Source organism: Ptychodera flava, assembly GCF_041260155.1.
Source record: "Ptychodera flava strain L36383 chromosome 3 unlocalized genomic scaffold, AS_Pfla_20210202 Scaffold_27__1_contigs__length_13241970_pilon, whole genome shotgun sequence".
In the NCBI taxonomy this organism is placed as follows: domain Eukaryota; kingdom Metazoa; phylum Hemichordata; class Enteropneusta; family Ptychoderidae; genus Ptychodera; species Ptychodera flava.
The window spans coordinates 11,594,299-11,612,661 of NW_027248281.1; the positions used below are offsets into that span (position 1 = coordinate 11,594,299).

The window sequence follows — 18,363 nt, forward strand, 5'->3', positions numbered from 1 at the left end:
AGAAGGTTTCCATGAATTGTAGACAGAACATGGGAGACGGGTGAACATGAAGCATGAAAAATCATATTCCATTGACATCACGGGTTTGCTTGGCTCCACAATAAATATCTTCAGAAACTTTGATCAATCCTTGGAGAGCGCTTGAACATTCCATCCCAACATTGCAGGCGTATCCTGACAGATTTCGCTTTGTGGTACTAGCGTATGAATGATTCAAAATCGAATAAAGTGTCAAATACATTTCACGGACGAGCTAAACACCTGGTGTTATTTCAATGTGTTTGACAACCGATTCGTTCTCTGACGGGCATCCAATCCCTCCCCAGTCACCCCTCACCCGATGGAGCATGCATGGGAAGATGTTAAATAGCTGGAAGAGCCACACAAGTAACATTTTAACTTGCCTTCACTGAGCTCGTTACGCGAAACAAGAACCGAGGGGAATTTGTGTGCCTGAGAATTGATATAACTTTTCCAAAGCCTGGTCCAAAGCCATGGGAATGTATGAAATGTTCAGCAGGTATATCGTGACATTGGCCCTGCTCATCGGTAAGTCAGCTTTTCAGTTTCGAGTTGCTTGGGCTGAGAACAGACGTATTACCTCCATGGTCTGAATATGTCCACACAGCTGGTGTGCTAGATTGCCGTGTAGATCGTTTTGATAAGAATGCGGTGTATAATTGTGTGACTGAATAACCTGTTGGTTACAACAAGACATGTGCGTACGTATACGTTTCTGCTTAATCGTATTTTTCTCACTTTCATTACGCATTATTCGTGGTTAGACCAATGGAACGATAATTTCGAATGTCTATTGAGTCACTGCAGTGGGGGCTTGGTAAATCAAACTCGAAAGAAAATCGTTCCATTCAGGCAATCTATGAACCAAAATAGGATGCGGCGTCTTACTTGTGCCAATCACAGGAGATCTCACTCACTCCCCAAAATGACCACAATCGTCCTAGATGCCTCGAGGAAACAGTGCACGTTCATGTTGAAAATGTCAAGTTGGTTTAATTTTGTATGCGCCTCAAAAGCGAAAGACGTAACCTTTTGCTCAAACTTTTCCTCAGCGAGACTTCCAACAATACTCTTACCAAATCAAATATAAAAATCACTGATCACTCTGCAGAATTTAGTAGCCTGCAAGAGAAATTAATTACATGGCATTTACCAACACATGAAATTCAGAATGACCGCCATGCCCGTCTTAACTCTACGAGGAAAATAACACTGTTCTTTTCCAAAAACTAAGACGGTGGAATTTTGTTCTTACTTCCATCAGCTTTAAAATGAGTCCCCACAAGAGGTAGACTAGAAAAGAATTGCAATAAGTTTAGAGTTCTAATATCTGTCCTCGAGGTGCATTCTATATTTAATAAATTAAACGTGACAAAAGAGTTCAAAAACAAAATAAACAACCTTATCTGACTTGTGATAGCGCTGATATGTCGATAGCATCTCCCCTCAACGCTTCACGTGTTTTTGTCACCTATGTGAAGTGGAACAGCTGGTCTACGAATGGACAGGGAAAAGCTTTTGGATAATGTTATATCTGCCACTAGTAATCAAATAAGTATACAAGCAACCAAGCGAACAAACAAAGAAACGAAAGGAAACAAAAAGGGCCAGTAACTGTACATTGTTATGATTTTTCCAATTATTTTTGTTTCTGATATCAACTACAGTTTGTCCTTTTTCTCCCCAAATCATGTCGACATACCATAGTTTACCTTGTCAACACAGCTCATACACCTGTAAAATGCGCTGTTATAGTTTTTATTTGAATTCTCGTCCGGACAAAAGTCACTTGAGAACAATGACAATGCAGTCTACATAATGTAAAATCTGAGTTGACAAGCCCAAAAGGAATCTGTATCTCAACATGCTTTGGGGAATAGAACAAGAAACAGAAACAGTGAAAACATAATCAAAATTATACTGGCCCTTAAATCAGACAGTCCTTCAATTTTAAAGAGAAAATATTTTCATTGCTAGTAAAACTCCTTCATTAGGTGTAAACTTACCTTTGGCTGTATTGAATTGGGTTTCCACGTCAAGGATATATCGGTTAGGAGCAGGACTGAGAGATGGAAGTTGTCTAAACATTTAACTTTTCTGTTAAACAGTTAACAGAATATACTTGAATAAGAGTGGTCCATAAAAATAGGATCATAAACTGTATTGCCCCAAGACTGCCTGCCCACAAACAGTATAAATTAATTGTGAATGTCTATACGACAATATTTAAAACGAATTTAACTTTGAAAAATACACATTTGCTTAAAGTAACAATCATATTCTTTATGTCTTAGTTATATCGACATACGGCTGGATAATTTCATATCTGTAACAGAGCCTGATCAGTAGCTATGTCAGACACTGAGATACATTCCATGAGAATTAAAAGTTTAACAGATTTTAATGGGATGAGTACGTAAGGATAGAGTGGTGTAATTCCTGACTTTATCCAGTGCTGTAAACACAGGCAAGAAACACTGGTGCACGGTTAGCGGTGAATGTATCAGTATCAATTTCGCTAGTTCTGACATAACAATTGCACAGGCAGATGTTATTTGGTGTGAATTTTCCCAAGAATGTGCTCAATTTAAGGGTACATTCATAGTGCAGATGCACGTAGATATGTGTATACAAGCCACATATCAGTGTCCACTGCACTACACATTCCTGCAGATCGATACTGGTACTGTTACACAAATAAATTTTATATCCTATAGCAAGTACAGTGTGCACAGCAATTAAGGTATATAGTCCTGTAGACATACAAGTGCTGCAGAAATTTCAGGCCCTGTAATTGTGCACGAAGCGCTATATACAGTCTTGTAGACATATGTACTATTGCGTATGGAAATCTCACATCGTATAACTTTGTACACAGCACTACATGTAAATACAGTCCGGTACATACAGTACTGTTATATACAGAAATTTCAGGTCGTGCGAGACACTCTTCCGTACAAGCAATGCACCCAGCAGTGTTCAGGTGGTGGCTATTGCAGAGATGTTCTACCAATTATGAACTGACACAGACGTGTACCTTCACACCAGGGTTCTGAAAGGAACTATACAGGGCTAATAGCAGGATTGGACATTTTTGTTGTAAATGGTAATATTATACTATCCCTACAGCGGGATAACTTAAAAGAACAGGATATATTTCTGTCATACACAAATACTACTTAAAATTTACAAATTGTAAAGAAAATATGGGCAGATTTAATAATGGAAAATTTTATTTGAATAACGAGATTCCTTGTTCTACTTTGTGATGTTTTTCTCTTGCATTCAAATATTGAAACTCGCAACAGGTTCCGGTGCAACGCATTCCACAGCAAAAATAAAACTTCCATTGGTCAGCGGTACGTCCTTTATTTAAGTCAAAGCCGGGGCCGTCCCTTTGTTAATGTGATGAGAGATACATATATTTGTAGTCCAAAGTTCGTGTTCAACAACCACCTGTTGCCGATCGAGGCCGACTAAGGCCATTAGCTTACTTTATTTACGCTGAGTACGATATAATCAGATTTTTATTTGGTAACGTCAGTAAAGCAGTGTGCGGTTGAGAGGCAATTTTGTGATCCTGCATATGGATGCCAAACGCTATAACACAATTATTGAATAGTCTGACGTAAATTGTAACTTTGAGTTCATCCGAAATAGGACATGAACATATCAACACATTGATGACATTTTAGAACAGCGAAAAAAAATCGACAACCGCACAGTGGCCATTAGATTGGCTTCAATGTGTCGCATGACGGGATTACAATTGGCGTGGGAAAATGGGTTACTCAAAAGTGAAACAGGAGACATAAATGAATTCGAAATATCGATGATTTTATAAGAGTGAACCCTCTGTCAAGTGTGATGTTCAAGTTTTCGAATACTATATCACACACGCATATTCGTTTGAACATGGCTGCTGTAAATTAGGAATACTTTCTTAATGTTTAGTCATGATAAATTTAGAGGTATCACTTGAGTGTTGAACGTTGGTGTGGAACCAAAACCAGTGTCTTTTTATGACATTGTAAGTGATGTTGAAGACTCCTCTTTGATGTACAAGTCCGGAAGCAGTAATTCTCTTGACAAATAAGTCACGTGACAGTCTTCTTGAAAATATTATCAGCGTCACGGTGTTTACTTTTGTTTTCGATGTAGAGTCTGATTAGTGCGACTCATATATCGTGACGTATACTGTCTGTCTTTTTCACGAAACACTTCACAGAACAAAGGTGTCGCCTACGACTTTCATCGTGACTTTTCTCTTTGTATGTTATCATGCCGAACGTCTTGGTGCAGCGTTGTGTATGCCGACGTGTTTGTCAGCATCTGGTACCGAACCCCGGGAAAACCCCAGCACGGTCTTATCAACACCCAGTAATGCATAAACACGACGTGAGTTCACCCGGGCCGACTTTTACATTTCACGTTTTTTCGGGTTTCAAAGTACGCGCGAGATATTTTACGTCAGTTTTGAAACGAATTAAGAGTTTATCTTTCTCTCTGTTTACGATACGGTTATTTTTGTTGAAATTCTTTTCGTCTGGTACCGAACAACCGGAAAGTAATAGGCTCTTGTTAACATTGCAGTGCGTGAACAGGGCACGAATTTAACCGGTCGCGATACAGTTCACTGATCCCATTTCGTTCCCAGTTACGCGAGCTATATCACGTCGGTTCCGAAAGCAATAACTAGCCGCTGTTTCTTTTCATAATGGAGAGTAAAATATTTCATTTGCATGAAGTATATAACAATATAATTATTTGATCATTTACTATCATTACATTAGCTACCTTCGTCTGTATGCAATTACATGAGTGTAATATCAACATTCCTTGCAACCGTTTGGTATGGCTGAAACATGTTTCATCGGCATATGAATTTTCTTCGATGTTTCCTTTGAGCTAAGACTCTCTTTGAGAAATAAATGCGGTAAGCGGGTAATAACTTCATGTTTGACCGGTGCAATTAAGCATGACCCCGAGATGGCCTAATGATTGAAGGGCCATTTTTCTCAAAAGAAATATAAACAAATAGTATCTCTTGGTGACATTATGAGTCCTAAAGTCTTGCCAATCTGGTAACGCAATCAACCAAAAACGCAGCTTTTGTGTACGTGAAATTTTATATTGCCTAGCATTATACCACTTAACATGTCATATATACGTAATGGCGAATGTGAGAATACCATGGGGTCCAGTATCTTTTGAGAATAATTTTACTCATCAAATCTTTAAGCGGTGAGTGATAATGATGTTGGAAATGTAGCATGAAGGGATCGAAATCTGGTGTTCAGCTTTAAACGACAAAAAACACACCACGACTGGTGAATGCACACGTAGTATTGTTAACACAGAGATCATTCGATGTCTTCGTGTGAGGTTAGTTGCTTTCGGTCTCGATTGTAAACATCATGGAATAAATTTCCAGTACGTGATGCTGACATAAGGAGCGATTTGTCTTGTTTTTCAAATCGAAGTCAATGAAAGATTTGTTTGTCTGAATTTTGTTGACCAGTGTTCTAAATATTGACTTTACAGATGCTTTCCTCTGACCTTTCAAAACATCAAACCAAACATCAAATCAAAAGGAGATAAAGTGAAAGTAGATCATGATCAATAAAGTCTAGAAAATATGGCAACTTCGTTCTTGAAACACTTCACACACAAATCATTCGAAAACGCGCCTGCCCAACTCTGATTTATCAAGCTCTGATAAGATTAGCAGTACACTTGACAACATAAAACATTCCGAATTTATACTAGGTGAAGATAAGCGTTCAAGATCAAGACGTGACTATCACAGTTAAGCGAAGATTAAGAAAACCACTTGAAACACTGAATGAAAAAAGAGGAACTCGGAATGGTGGACGTGAAGAATGTAATGCAAATCGTAACCGGAGAAAGGCATAAAGAAGCCTTGACATGTTATTTTTGTAGTAAAGTAAGGATGAGTGTCGGATCGAGACATAAGAGGGAGCCTGCGAGGAAAAAACTAGCTTTTGAGATAGAGACACTGGAAACTGGAAACTTAGAACAACGGTTCAAGACGGAAGAAAACTTTGTCTTTGAAAGGAGATAATATAAACACTTCATATTCTAATGACGTTTAGGCATGATTGTTTGCAAATCTCAAGTCTATGAGTGAATCGATGACAGCAATGAGGATTTGGTGATAGGGTAGGGCTTCAATACAGTCAGATATTATATTAAATTGAGATATAATGTAAGAGGTTTCATTTTGCAGATCACGTTCAGTGAGATCTTTGACGTCACAGTATGATTTAAAGACGCCAATGCAGCGAAATGGTTGGTTTCTTCATAGACAGTAGTCTCGCTTCTACTGTTTATGGTTTGTTAGTCGGTCGGTTGGCTGGTTGCATTATCAACGATAGCGCGGACTAATTTCTTGTCGATGGAATCACCATGTTAATTACCATTTTCCCAAATATATCCTGGAAATCTCAAATGCTCTTCACACCTAGTTGACAACATTTCACGTATCGTCATACATCGGAGTCGCGAGAAGAGATGCACTTCATTAATGTTTGCATAAGCATGGTGAATCCCGCATTCCATGGTTGAAAAAAGCCATACATATGTTATACATCTCTGTCACGATCAGTCATAACACGTGGACATAAAACAATACATATAATAACTCATGGAACATAGAAGACAGATATTAAACACAGCCCGCAGAATGCTATTTCGTATATTATCTCATCACATTAATGTTTGTTCGCTCAAGAATCATATTTATCTTGCTAGAGAACCATTAAATATTCTAACCATCTTTCGCACAAGAAATTAAAATAGGGAGAGCTATGAACCGAGCGACTGAAAGTGAAGTGAGTTGTGCGTCAAAGACCAGAGATGGCTCACATGGCGTGATCAGACCAGAGCACATAATATCTAATTTAATTTTGGTGGTTGTACATAGGGTTCACTAATATACACAGATCAGTTACAGTAGTTCCTTGATGTAGCCGAAAAGAGAATGTCGTCGATATCTTTCATCTTCTTAATCCTGGCTGTTGGTAAGTTATTGAACTCGTATAAATAGTGACACTGCAGTTTGTAGATTTAGCAATATTACATCAAACTGACGACCTGGAGATATGTCTATCTTTCCCTAGACATTGCCACAGACTTAAACTTTAAATAGCTGAAGTCGAGACTAAGACAGTAAAATGAAAAACATTCCGCAGAGCAAAAATGTGTTCTGAATAATTAACATTGACGTGGAGGTTGACTATAAAAACTGGATGATATTTGAAAGGGATTATGCTGCACAGACTTCGAAAAGTAACTTTTTTAAATTTTCGAGAATGTAAAAGATTGCAAAGATTATTTGGTGCATCCATAATTGTATGTTCCGTAAACAGTTGTAAATACGTATCATCATAAGTGTAGGGACAAATTTAAAATCGCTATGCTTTTTTTCAGCTGCGACTTGTTATGTCAGGGCAGCTGCTACACAGCTTAGACGTCATGATCTACGGCTATAGTTTTTACCGATATTGAATTATGATACCACAAAAACTCAATAGATCAATATTATTACACTTGTTTTTACTATGTCTGACATCCTTAGTAAACACACGATATTTCAACTCTCATGGGGTTGATTTCTCTGTAATCGACGTACATTATAGGAAAATAGTTACGCCTGACAGTGTTGGCAACTCCTCAATTTAAAAGTATGCCTAGGTCCCGCATATTGCCGACGGGTAAACGTAAACCATTAGTATTTTAATTGAAATCAATCTATACTCTTGATAATATGCATGCTGCAACACATATCCTAACCGACCAACTTTATGGTGTCGCATACGCGCTGTTGAATATTCTTTTCTTGCGTGTAATTTGTACACTTTGCGAAATATACGATTTTCTATAAAAAACTGTCTCAAATTAAGCCACATTTATAAGTCTTTTTTCAAATACTAACGAACTCCACTTGCCTTGAATTTATCAATGCGGTCAACGTGTTTGCCATGGTTACTGAGTATTCGTGATGTAAGCGTACATGCCATTTGGTGAATTCGCGCGATGCAAATGACCAAGACTGTTGAAAGTAAGAATCAATCAGTGGCCTGGAAGAGAAGTCAAGTAATCAAACGAACACTTTTCTCTCAGAAGAAACCACCTCCAAGAACATAAAGACCACGGTATTGATTCATAGAAGTTAGAGCCTGTTGTGGTCGACAGAGTAATCGGGAAATGCAAATGTTATTCACACTGATCTTAGCGAACTTTTATTAATATCAACACCCTAAGTCGTTCGACGCTGATTCACAGCCATTATATATTATTGCCTGAATACATGGGTTTATGTGCCCGAGAGCAGGTGGCAATTTGCCCGACGCAAGAAAGGCAATTGTCTCCTGCTGCGACGGCACATGAACCCACGTATTCAGGCAATAATATTTCTGTTACATACCTCATCACAGCTAATGCTATATGACATTTAGTTATATACAGGGCATTTTCAAACAATTTTACCATTATCGACCAGCATCAAACAGATTTTAACGAAAGTCAAATTAACAGTGCGCGCATGGATATTTTACACCTAGCGTTATGCGTCTACTCTGATGTCGAAAACGTCGAAAGGCTTCACTGGACTGGGTAACCATGAAAACCGGTCAGTACATCGTTCATCGGCCCGGACGTTCCTATTCAAATTAATGCACTGATTGGCACTCACATCGAGGCATGTAATAATGTAGTCTGGTTATTACTATACCTTTTTTTACTGTGTGACGGCCGTACCTCTTTGCAACAATAGTCCCCTTGAACAAAATTATACTAATCTAAATTGAGCGAAGCGCCGGTATGATAAAATTAGCCAAAGACATGTGACTTGTCACAACTCTATAAATTAGCCTGTAGCTGTAATTATATTGATAATTGTTTCCACTATTTGGTTTTGTATGTTAATTTCACATTCTTGTTCTCCTCCCGAACACGTGTTGAAACGCCCAGTACTTAGTGTGTAAACACAGGCCCTACACGTGTAAAGTACAGTATCATTGTTTACATTTGAATTCTCGTCCGGACCAAATTCATCACTTGTCACCAATAATAATTCAATTTACACATGTACATATTGAGTTGACAGGCTGAATACCGTCAGTGCATCTCAACATGCTTTTTGGAGTGGAAAAAACTGTAGCTGATATTGAAAACAAACATACTTTAAAGTATCATCGAATGACACAACAAAGAGCCAAAATCTTCAAAAAGCTTTGAAGTTAGTCATTCATGCATACAAACAACTGCCCTATGCGCATGTTGTGATCATGGCAGTCGCAACAAGTAACTCCCGGTATACCTAACAAACTCGACCTTGTTGGTTTGTTCTGATATTAAAATAAATAATTGATGTAGCGTGATAAAACAGCACGAGTCAAGCAGGCTTGTATATCAATTCAAGTCATAGAGAATACGCTTACTCATACGATCTACAAAACTTTCCACCGTATTTCGGCAACGATGTGCCATCGACGAAGTATTCCTCATCCATTTAACTTTAGGGAAAGAGACTCTGTTAGTCAGTATCAGTGCAGAAATGATTACACATTAAATGCATCATAGAATTATGGAGTGCATTTGGAATAATTTTGCGTAGATTACCTACATCAGTGTGTAGAACAGTCACAAATAACTGCAATTTGTGTGTAAATGAATGATGGCACTGTTTGTAGAATTACATATTTCAATGGAAGGATTATAGACTAAACATGCAGAACCAAGCACTGCATTATTTTCGTTGTGGTGGCATATTTACTGGTCTCTGTGCATGTGACTTGTCCATTGCTCCTGTTGACGTGTTTAGCCAGGTTGAAAGCACTGACGTAAATGGAAAGTGATAACAGTTTGTAATTACTATCAAAGTACAGAGGAGACGTTCGTTGGTAGGAAATACTCTTTTCACAGGAAATCCCAAAGGCTTAAAAGCCAGAACAAAGCATACTCATTTCCCCAAGTAGGCCTAAAACCTTCACTGCTTTCTGTGGTGCTTACCTAATTTTAACATCTCATGTGATTCACCTTTTTTCCAGTGTTTTCCTTCCCTGGCTTCGTACAAACCATTGTCTGAATTCGTTTTACGTCTTTATTTAAGCAATAACCCCCGCTGCAGGTTTGTATACTCGAGATGTTGGTACAATGCGCGAGATATGACATAAATGTCGAGCGGATTGTACTAAAATCGACAATATACAGGAATGCGGTAGGGGAATTACATTATGTAAAATTGTGTCTCTTTGTCTTCTTATTTGGGTACTTTCGTCACTTGAAGTCCGAAAAGCAGAAAACGGACGTGTGAGAGATCGATCAACGCCTGAGACCGAGTATTTTTATAAATTGGGATAACGTTGACAACACACGCACACTGTATCCAACGATAACATGCATCACGTTCATCAACATTATTGCATGTTATTCACATGCAACGCGAACACTATTAACTTTTGAAAAAACCTGCTGCTGTAGTCATAGAAAGCGGGTCAAGAGATCACAGCAAAAGAAAAAGTAACATTTTTTGTAAATTTACATTAGAACAATTGTCCTCACTTTTTTGGCACACTAAAAGTAGATTTATATATTATATCATGGTACTATGCACCATTCTTATTGGAAAGGAGCTCATCCCAGTGATGCTAAAGTATTGCTTTAGCACTGATAGCAGTACTAAAAAGGGCCCCTAAACTAGCATACGCAAAAATTGTCCAGTTGGTGCATTTGAACTTAGCTATCAAAACTTAATAGAAAACAGTCTGTTTTATTTCAAAGGCCAGAGTCCGAATTTTGAAAAATTGTCTTACTCTGTACCGTACAATGTTATGTTGTTTTACCAAAATATGTACCCCTTTTATTCTTTTGGTGGACGTTTGCAAACATACTACACTGATATTCTGCCTTTTTAACATATTTAGTATGAGGGCGTTTTCATTTCTCTGCTTTTTGAACACAGTATGAGGGGGTTTTCATATCATTTTCAATGAGTTGATTAGAAACATAGATTTGAAAAAAGTATGTTTAGTAAAAGCACGCTATCTTAACCGCCTCGTTAATTTTTGTAGATGAGTAAAGATCTCGATGAAATACGTTTTGCATGCGAGGGTTTCACGGGGTGGCGCTAAACAATGCCTGGAGGCATTACGCTGTGCCCTACTTACTGGGCAACGGGACCTCCCCTATCACAAAACTTAGAAGCATACGAGTACGTACAAAATGTCCGACCTCGCCGCTCTCTTGGACATCAAATCACATTCTCACCTTGTTGTTTGTCGGTGTGCCATCTTTGTCTTCGGTGAGTTACTATTCTAGATGATGACATTGTCATTTCAGTAAGTTAAGTCCCGTTCTAGAATCGTATTCAGCTGTCCAATACATTTGCATATTGGCTCTGTGTTACTATATGTCGCTGTAGCTAGTTTCTACATTCTTCCGTTTTTTCCAAAGAAAGGGCGTCCATTTCCAGATGGACGTGCTATCAGAAGACAGACGAGTGCTAGATCCAATAAGCTTTGAAGCCGTGTCAATTTTTATGCTAAATTTCAATATTTTTATGTGAACCAACATAGGGCAATTGCCGATACTAACATTAGTAACATAACGTCATAGGGGAATCACAATGAAAAAACGTGTCATGCCGTGGCATGCATAGTTGGCATAGATCCATAAATGAACAGTAATGGAGCAGCAGACTTTACGTTTGCGACTTCTGTTTTCTTGAAATCCATATGTACTATGCAACGGCAGTACCGGCAGTCGAGAGACGGCCGCGACAAGAAACTACTGCTAGTCGCGAAGTCCCATAGGAACAGGCAAACAGCAGGGAATGCCAAAGGCATCTATTGATTGATAATTTGTACGTGACTTTTGTAATTTAAGCAACTATGCGTGAATCTAGTGCGTATTTCAGATTGACCTTAAATATTTTTTTTAAAAATCAATTTATTATCTTCTGATGTATAAATAATAAATTATTCTGATGTATAAAATTGTATTCAATTGTAATGTATATTACAATGGCATGGACATTCATAGATCATCTGCTATTGTCTTAGAGTTACAAACTGGAACATTCCCTCACCTCGCTGTCAGAATTACGCTCGTGATCATCGCATGATTACCCAAGAGCGTTATATTTATTTTTCAGTCCGTTTTTAATTAATTTTTGACGAATTTCTTGCGAATGTATGTATGTATGTATGTATGTATGTATGTATGTATGTATGTATGTATGTATGTATGTATGTATGTATGTATGTATGTATGTATGTATGGATGGATGGATGGATGGATGATGATGGATGGATGATCGGGTGGATGAGTGGTCGGATGTATGGGTGGGTGGATGGGTGGGTGGGTGGATGGATGGATGGATGGGTGCTCGCAGGGATGTTCATATGTATGTTCAGTAAGTGTGTCTACGTGTCTTTGGAATAGACTAATGAGGTATTGATGTAAATGTTCTTATATAGCTTTAACGATGTAATCGACGTATCAATCACGCTGATACTTGACTGTCATGCAAAAGCTGTGTCATAATGCAAGTAAAGAAGCGATCTCTTTTTGAGGTAGTGAAGGTCTCTATATTTATATCTGTGTTCTATTTTGTTGCAGTTTTACTGGCAATTAAGGATGGTCACGAAATCGAGGGTTGTAAAATTATACAGAATTCCAAAACTGTGAGTGTGCAAGAGGGAGGTACTATGGAAATGAAATACGCAGTAGACCTTTTAAGTCCTTTCCAACCGAACTGGACATTGGAAATTGATGTCTGTGAATCGGATACTGACAGAGTTGTTCTAAAATCGGTTGGTCAACCCGAGGTACACATATCTAACCGTTCACTTATGACAATCAAGGAAGTAGGTTGCGGTGCACTGAGTCTCAGTTTCAAGCAGGAAGATTGTAGAATATCCCACTCGGGCACTTACAGGATTCAAGTCCTGGTCAACGAAGGGCGGCGAGGAACAACGAAGAAAATCGAGAAGCAGTGTACAATAGAGACGGTCCTCGACGTTAAGGAAAGGAGTCGTTCGAGTCAGGGTAAGTTTTTTTGTTCGGAGACGAGGCTCCTGATCAAGGATAATCATTATTGGCTCAATCAAACTGGGCGTTGGCACGAATAAATTCAATCGTAACTCCTTTGTCGCACCTAAACTGCAGTCATTTTGCCATTCACGAACAGCCTTCAATAACAAGGAATTACCATTAAAATCACTTTAACCAGGACCAACAATTGATTACAGTCAAAATGGATAAGTTTGACACTGCAATATTTTTGTCATTTCTTGATGACCTTGCATTGCCTTTGCCTTTGATATACTGTCAAAAACCTCTAACTGCAAGGACTAGATGTTTGGTTATTGTTGGATATAATGTCCTTTTACTTACCAAAGAAAGGATTTGTGTTGCTTTTTTTATGCTTAGTTACATATTAAGTATGGAACAAAGATTTTTCAATGTTTTGCAATGTCTTTGGTTGACTTTTGCCTTACTTTCGAATATTTCAGCAATTAAAAGGGCTATATCGTTTGTGTTTATTTGAGGGTGGACAATATGAGACAAAAGTTATTCTCTAAAATATGGGATGACGTTGGGTCGGCTCTGATGACCTTTGCCTTACTGTAACGTATATCAGAAGCTACATGGGCTAGAGTTTTCGGTTCGGTTGGATGATAACAAGTATGAGACTAATAGAATCCAACAAGCCAATGGACTGAGATGGAACATCTCACACGTGTTTTGGAATTTCTGTCTCGCAGGAGCAGGACGCGGAGTGAGACAGAAATTCCACAGCTTATGTCAGACATTCAATCTTAGCCCATTGGGGTTAGGATTTATTCTTCTGACATACCTTGAATATTTGAGAAAATTGCAAATGTCGTATCCTTTTGAAGGAAACACCGTTGTCATCGATAACGTACCTTGATCCATATCATTCACTTTGAAAGAGATATTTCACATCCACTCACATATGATATAGGAAACGATGTTTAACTGATACAAGTTTTCTTCCCACTGCATATTAAAAATTTGGCAATATGTCAGTCAGGATATACACATTATTCTCCAAACTTTTCCATGACCTTTGATGTAATTTCATAAAAATACGAGCTAGAAGTTTGGTTTCATATCAATAGTGAACAGTATACAAAGGTATCATTTCCCAAATATTCATATGACCTTGGATGACCGTTGAAATAATCTCACACATTTTAGTAAATATAAGGACGACAGTTTCGATTTTTGAAATGATGATCAGAATGTTTTTTCTCAAATTTCTGGATGACCTTAGTTGACCTTAATTTAATTTGATGTGTTTCAGCAACTGGAAGGCTAGACATTTTGTTTCTTTTGTATCTTAACTCGTACATACGCACATAGAATATTGCGAAAAACTTGTTGAATGACCTATGACCTTTGACCTTCTTTCAAGTAGCTCAATAGCAATAAGGGCTAGAATTTTGTTTTTGTTTGATGACTACCGATAAGAGATAAGCAACTGTATTATCTTCAATATTCGGGATGACCCGTGGATGAAATTTGACCTACTGTCACGTATCTCAGCAACAACAAGGGCTAGAAGTTTGGATACTTATATTGACCTTTATACAGATAAAACATTTCCTCGAAATACTTTAACGACCTTTGACCTACTTTCCTGTATCCCTGCAATGCAAAAGATACAGGTAAGGTATTTGACAGCAATTGAAGCTTATCACTCTCAGAACAAGAACCTCATTAATGATGCGCATACCTAATTTGAGCCTAAAGAGCCTAAAAAGGGTTAGCCAAATTCTTCAACTTTCATACAGAGCAGTTTGGACATACAACAAATTATCTGCTTACAAATCGAACTTAAATGTTCTTTTGTTACACAGTTCAGTCATGCTTTGGCCTAGGTGTCGATGCTTACAGCTTTAATAAGTCTTTAATAACTCTCCTTACCTTCAGCTTTGCCATATCAATAGAGGTTAAACCTTCTTTTCGCATTTGTCTTTTAATGTGCAGTTTTGCATGTGCTTATCTGACAAATTATCTTTCTATTTCTCTCGTTAGCCACAACCAATGAAATCCGATGCGTGCCCAAGGACGAACATGTCCCTACCGGTTCCACTTTAGTTTCTGAGAGCTTAGAAGATGTCATTGTCCCTACAGTATCAACACACAGGCGTTAGTAGATTTCATTGTTGTACCAGTTGTGTAAAATGCTTTGAACTCCAATCTAATAATGAAGGAGAATTAGAAAACGAAGTATAGTGTAATAATCAGGATATGGTGATGATGATGATGATGACGAGGCCACAATCTCCATGCTGGCCTATTCATACTTCTATTTCTTTGGTATACGTCTCATGAGAAAATCACTGAAAACTTTGATGAAAGCTGCCTCGGAATGTATGAGTAGTGAAGTTTACAACTGCGCTTTAAATTGTACATAGTTTTTATTTTATGTTTTGTTAACAAGGCTTCATCGAGACCACGAAACAGAGCAAGACGCGATTTACAGACGGAAAGACTTCTACGTCCGATGGTTCCCTGTCTGTCTCGACAGTAAATCCTTATGAGGGCGTTATGAGACGAAACAATGACGTTGCCGAAACGGGAGTGTCCTCTACCTTAATATTGGTTTTTGCATTAGCAGTGTTTAGTGGAATTCTCTTGATAGGACTGATGCTGATGGCGGTGATGTATTCCAACAGACCAAGAAATAGACAAACAAGTGAACATATCGTACGTTTCACGGCAGGCCAACCTGCACCAGTGGATGTGTGACTTAAATCATATCGCTGAAGATACTGTAGTGCACATGGAACGCGTTGCGTTAAACCAGTCCTGCAAAGTCTGGGCGTGTGGTAAGGGTATTTCCGTCCAAAGTCCTCAGGGAGCTATCACAATGACCATCCAAGTGTGAAAGGCGTTTATTTAAAGCGTACTTGCAGAACATAATGTTGACCGTTTCGTCATGAAAAAGAGTTCTTTTATCACAATGGAAGCAAAAAAATTAATAACAAAGATGGGTACAGCAGTCAATATGAAACTTGTAGCGAAGTTGTGCATATGATTCCTGACATTACGCCAATGCTATAGTGTCTGCCAAAATCTTAACGATACATCACGTGTATATCCATTCTCCTAAGCTAAGTTCGCTTAACACCAATGATTGTAATGATATTGCAATTATTTTCATAGTATCGACTGTCAATAAAAAATTTTGAAAGGGTATGGAAACAACATCGAACAAATGTAACTATAGTATCATACAGTACAACCCACCATATCCAATCTTTTTTCAAAAGTGAAGATCTGACTAAACAGTAATGTTTGTTCAAAGATTAGAGGAGAAAATGGCAACCATTAGATGAGCCAAAGTCACTGTAGATTTATGCCAGTCACTGTCAAACACTGTCATTCAAAGTCACTTCTATTTAACGTGTAAAAGATACTGATTGATTACCCCCTGTGCAGTTATTATAATTTGCACGGCTATAGATGTAAAAGTCGCCAGAGCCTTGCTATTCATTGTTATATTATAGGATCGTGTCATTTACGATTGAACAAGAGTTCTCGCCGGCCTTGGTAATGCGGACCCTCAACTAGCACAGACGCCTATATGCGGAAACAATGTGCATTCCTCTGTAATAGCCGAAGGTGCATGCTATGTATCCTTCGAATCAACAATAATCGATCCCTGACGCTGAATTTCTATTTGACGACATTTGCTGCACAAAATGTGATTCTGCCTCCTCCATTCTTTTCTTACCAATTTTAACGCCACGAACACATATTAATAAAATGTAATAGCAACAACCCCATTTGAAAGGGGGACATACACTCGATTTTGGGTAAAAATCACTCCATATAGCATTGGCAACCAAAGGAAGTGCAAAATATCGCGCATTGTACACAAATCCCGTGTTTACCGGCCTGACGTTGGGGTTATTGCTTAAATATTTACTCATATCTTATGTGAGCTATGATACTTTGTTTAGATATCCGTGAGAGTCACATGAGGCATTTCATTAACTTTTTCATCGTAACGAGGATCAAAATTCCACAGTATTACCATGTTTGCTATCTTTTCGCCCAATTCATTTCCGACATATGAATGTTTTGGCTATAAAACATGGTCCAATATTATAACGTCTTATAGTTACGTTGACCCAGTAATTCGTTTTACCTTGAGTTACTGAAGTTGATAGCAAGACCTCAGAGAACGTAATATTAACATGGTTAACTAAAATGATTTGTTCAGCACAGTTATATCAATAGATTGTTTTTAATTGTGCACATATTTTTGACTGTGCAAATATATATGACAACATACCGTGTAAGGAGTATTAGTGATGACGTCAACGACCATATCCAGTGCTTATTATCTCAAACAATTCATATTGGTTTATTTTATATAAAGAAATGTAAACTCTAGAGATTTATTTATGTATTGTTTATATAAAGGACGATGATTATCGTCACCTCATGTAAGATTAATGTTCTGACCTATGCCGTAATAGCTAAGCTTATCCATTATCCATTGTTTGAATTCTGTTTAGATGAAGAAAGCGACGCATTGTGCGGAAAACGTTTTAGCCCAATAGTTCTTTTATCGGTTCCATGATGCACTGCGCTACGGTATAACAAAGCGTACGTCACTCATAAAACCTTTTATCCATAGGGTAAATGCAGGGTATGTTACTAATAGAAATATAATGGTAGGTTATACCCTGACCTACCTTTTTGTGGATAAAAATGCAGGAGACATTTTTCGACATTGCAAATTTGTGTAATTGCTGTATAACAAACCGTTGTACAACACAAAATCAGTTTGCTTTTGTTGTTTTGAATTTGTGCACGAAGTTAGATACAGCAACAGCAATGCATTGTGGGATAACCGGTAAAAAAGGACGATACAACTGTTAGTTGTAAGAGATTCTCTGTAAATCGCTCACGGCTATGGTTTATTTCTGAATGGAGGCATTATCGTTTTAAAAGTTCTCGTTGCAACGGCATGGCACATCCACCATCTAATAAACTTCAATGTATCATATCAATTGATCACACATCGAATGCGAAACTTTACCTGTGGATTCAATAACGTTTTTAGATGCTGATGAACTAAGAAATAATTCACATTAAAATTTATGAAATATTTTTGCAACAATGATTAACTTTATTGTCTATTCATGCGTTGTTGTGTAAGTTGGCACATGGTCTAAAGCATTGCATTACTTGGATGATGAAATAAAATTGAGCATTTTTGTGATTCTGCCGTATTTATTCATTCACTAGAGGATATATATATATATATAT

The 18,363-nt window shown here is 37.9% G+C and overlaps 1 protein-coding gene across 3 annotated transcripts; it reads left to right on the top strand.

Annotated features, from left to right (window-relative positions):
• Positions 1–18,316, top strand: LOC139126294 (uncharacterized). 3 transcript variants are annotated; one of them, XM_070692338.1, is made up of 4 exons: positions 1–549; positions 12,667–13,095; positions 15,112–15,225; positions 15,521–18,316. In XM_070692338.1, exons 1-4 carry the CDS (start codon positions 495–497, stop codon positions 15,826–15,828), a joined length of 906 nt encoding a protein of 301 aa, XP_070548439.1. In that variant the 5' UTR covers positions 1–494; the 3' UTR covers positions 15,829–18,316. The 3 variants fall into 3 exon arrangements, with proteins under 3 accessions (XP_070548439.1, XP_070548440.1, XP_070548438.1); XM_070692339.1 differs by lacking the exon at positions 1–549 and adding an exon at positions 11,193–11,347 and having other exon boundaries at positions 15,722–15,967; XM_070692337.1 differs by lacking the exon at positions 1–549 and adding an exon at positions 11,198–11,347.
• The last annotated feature ends 47 nt before the right edge of the window (positions 18,317–18,363 follow it).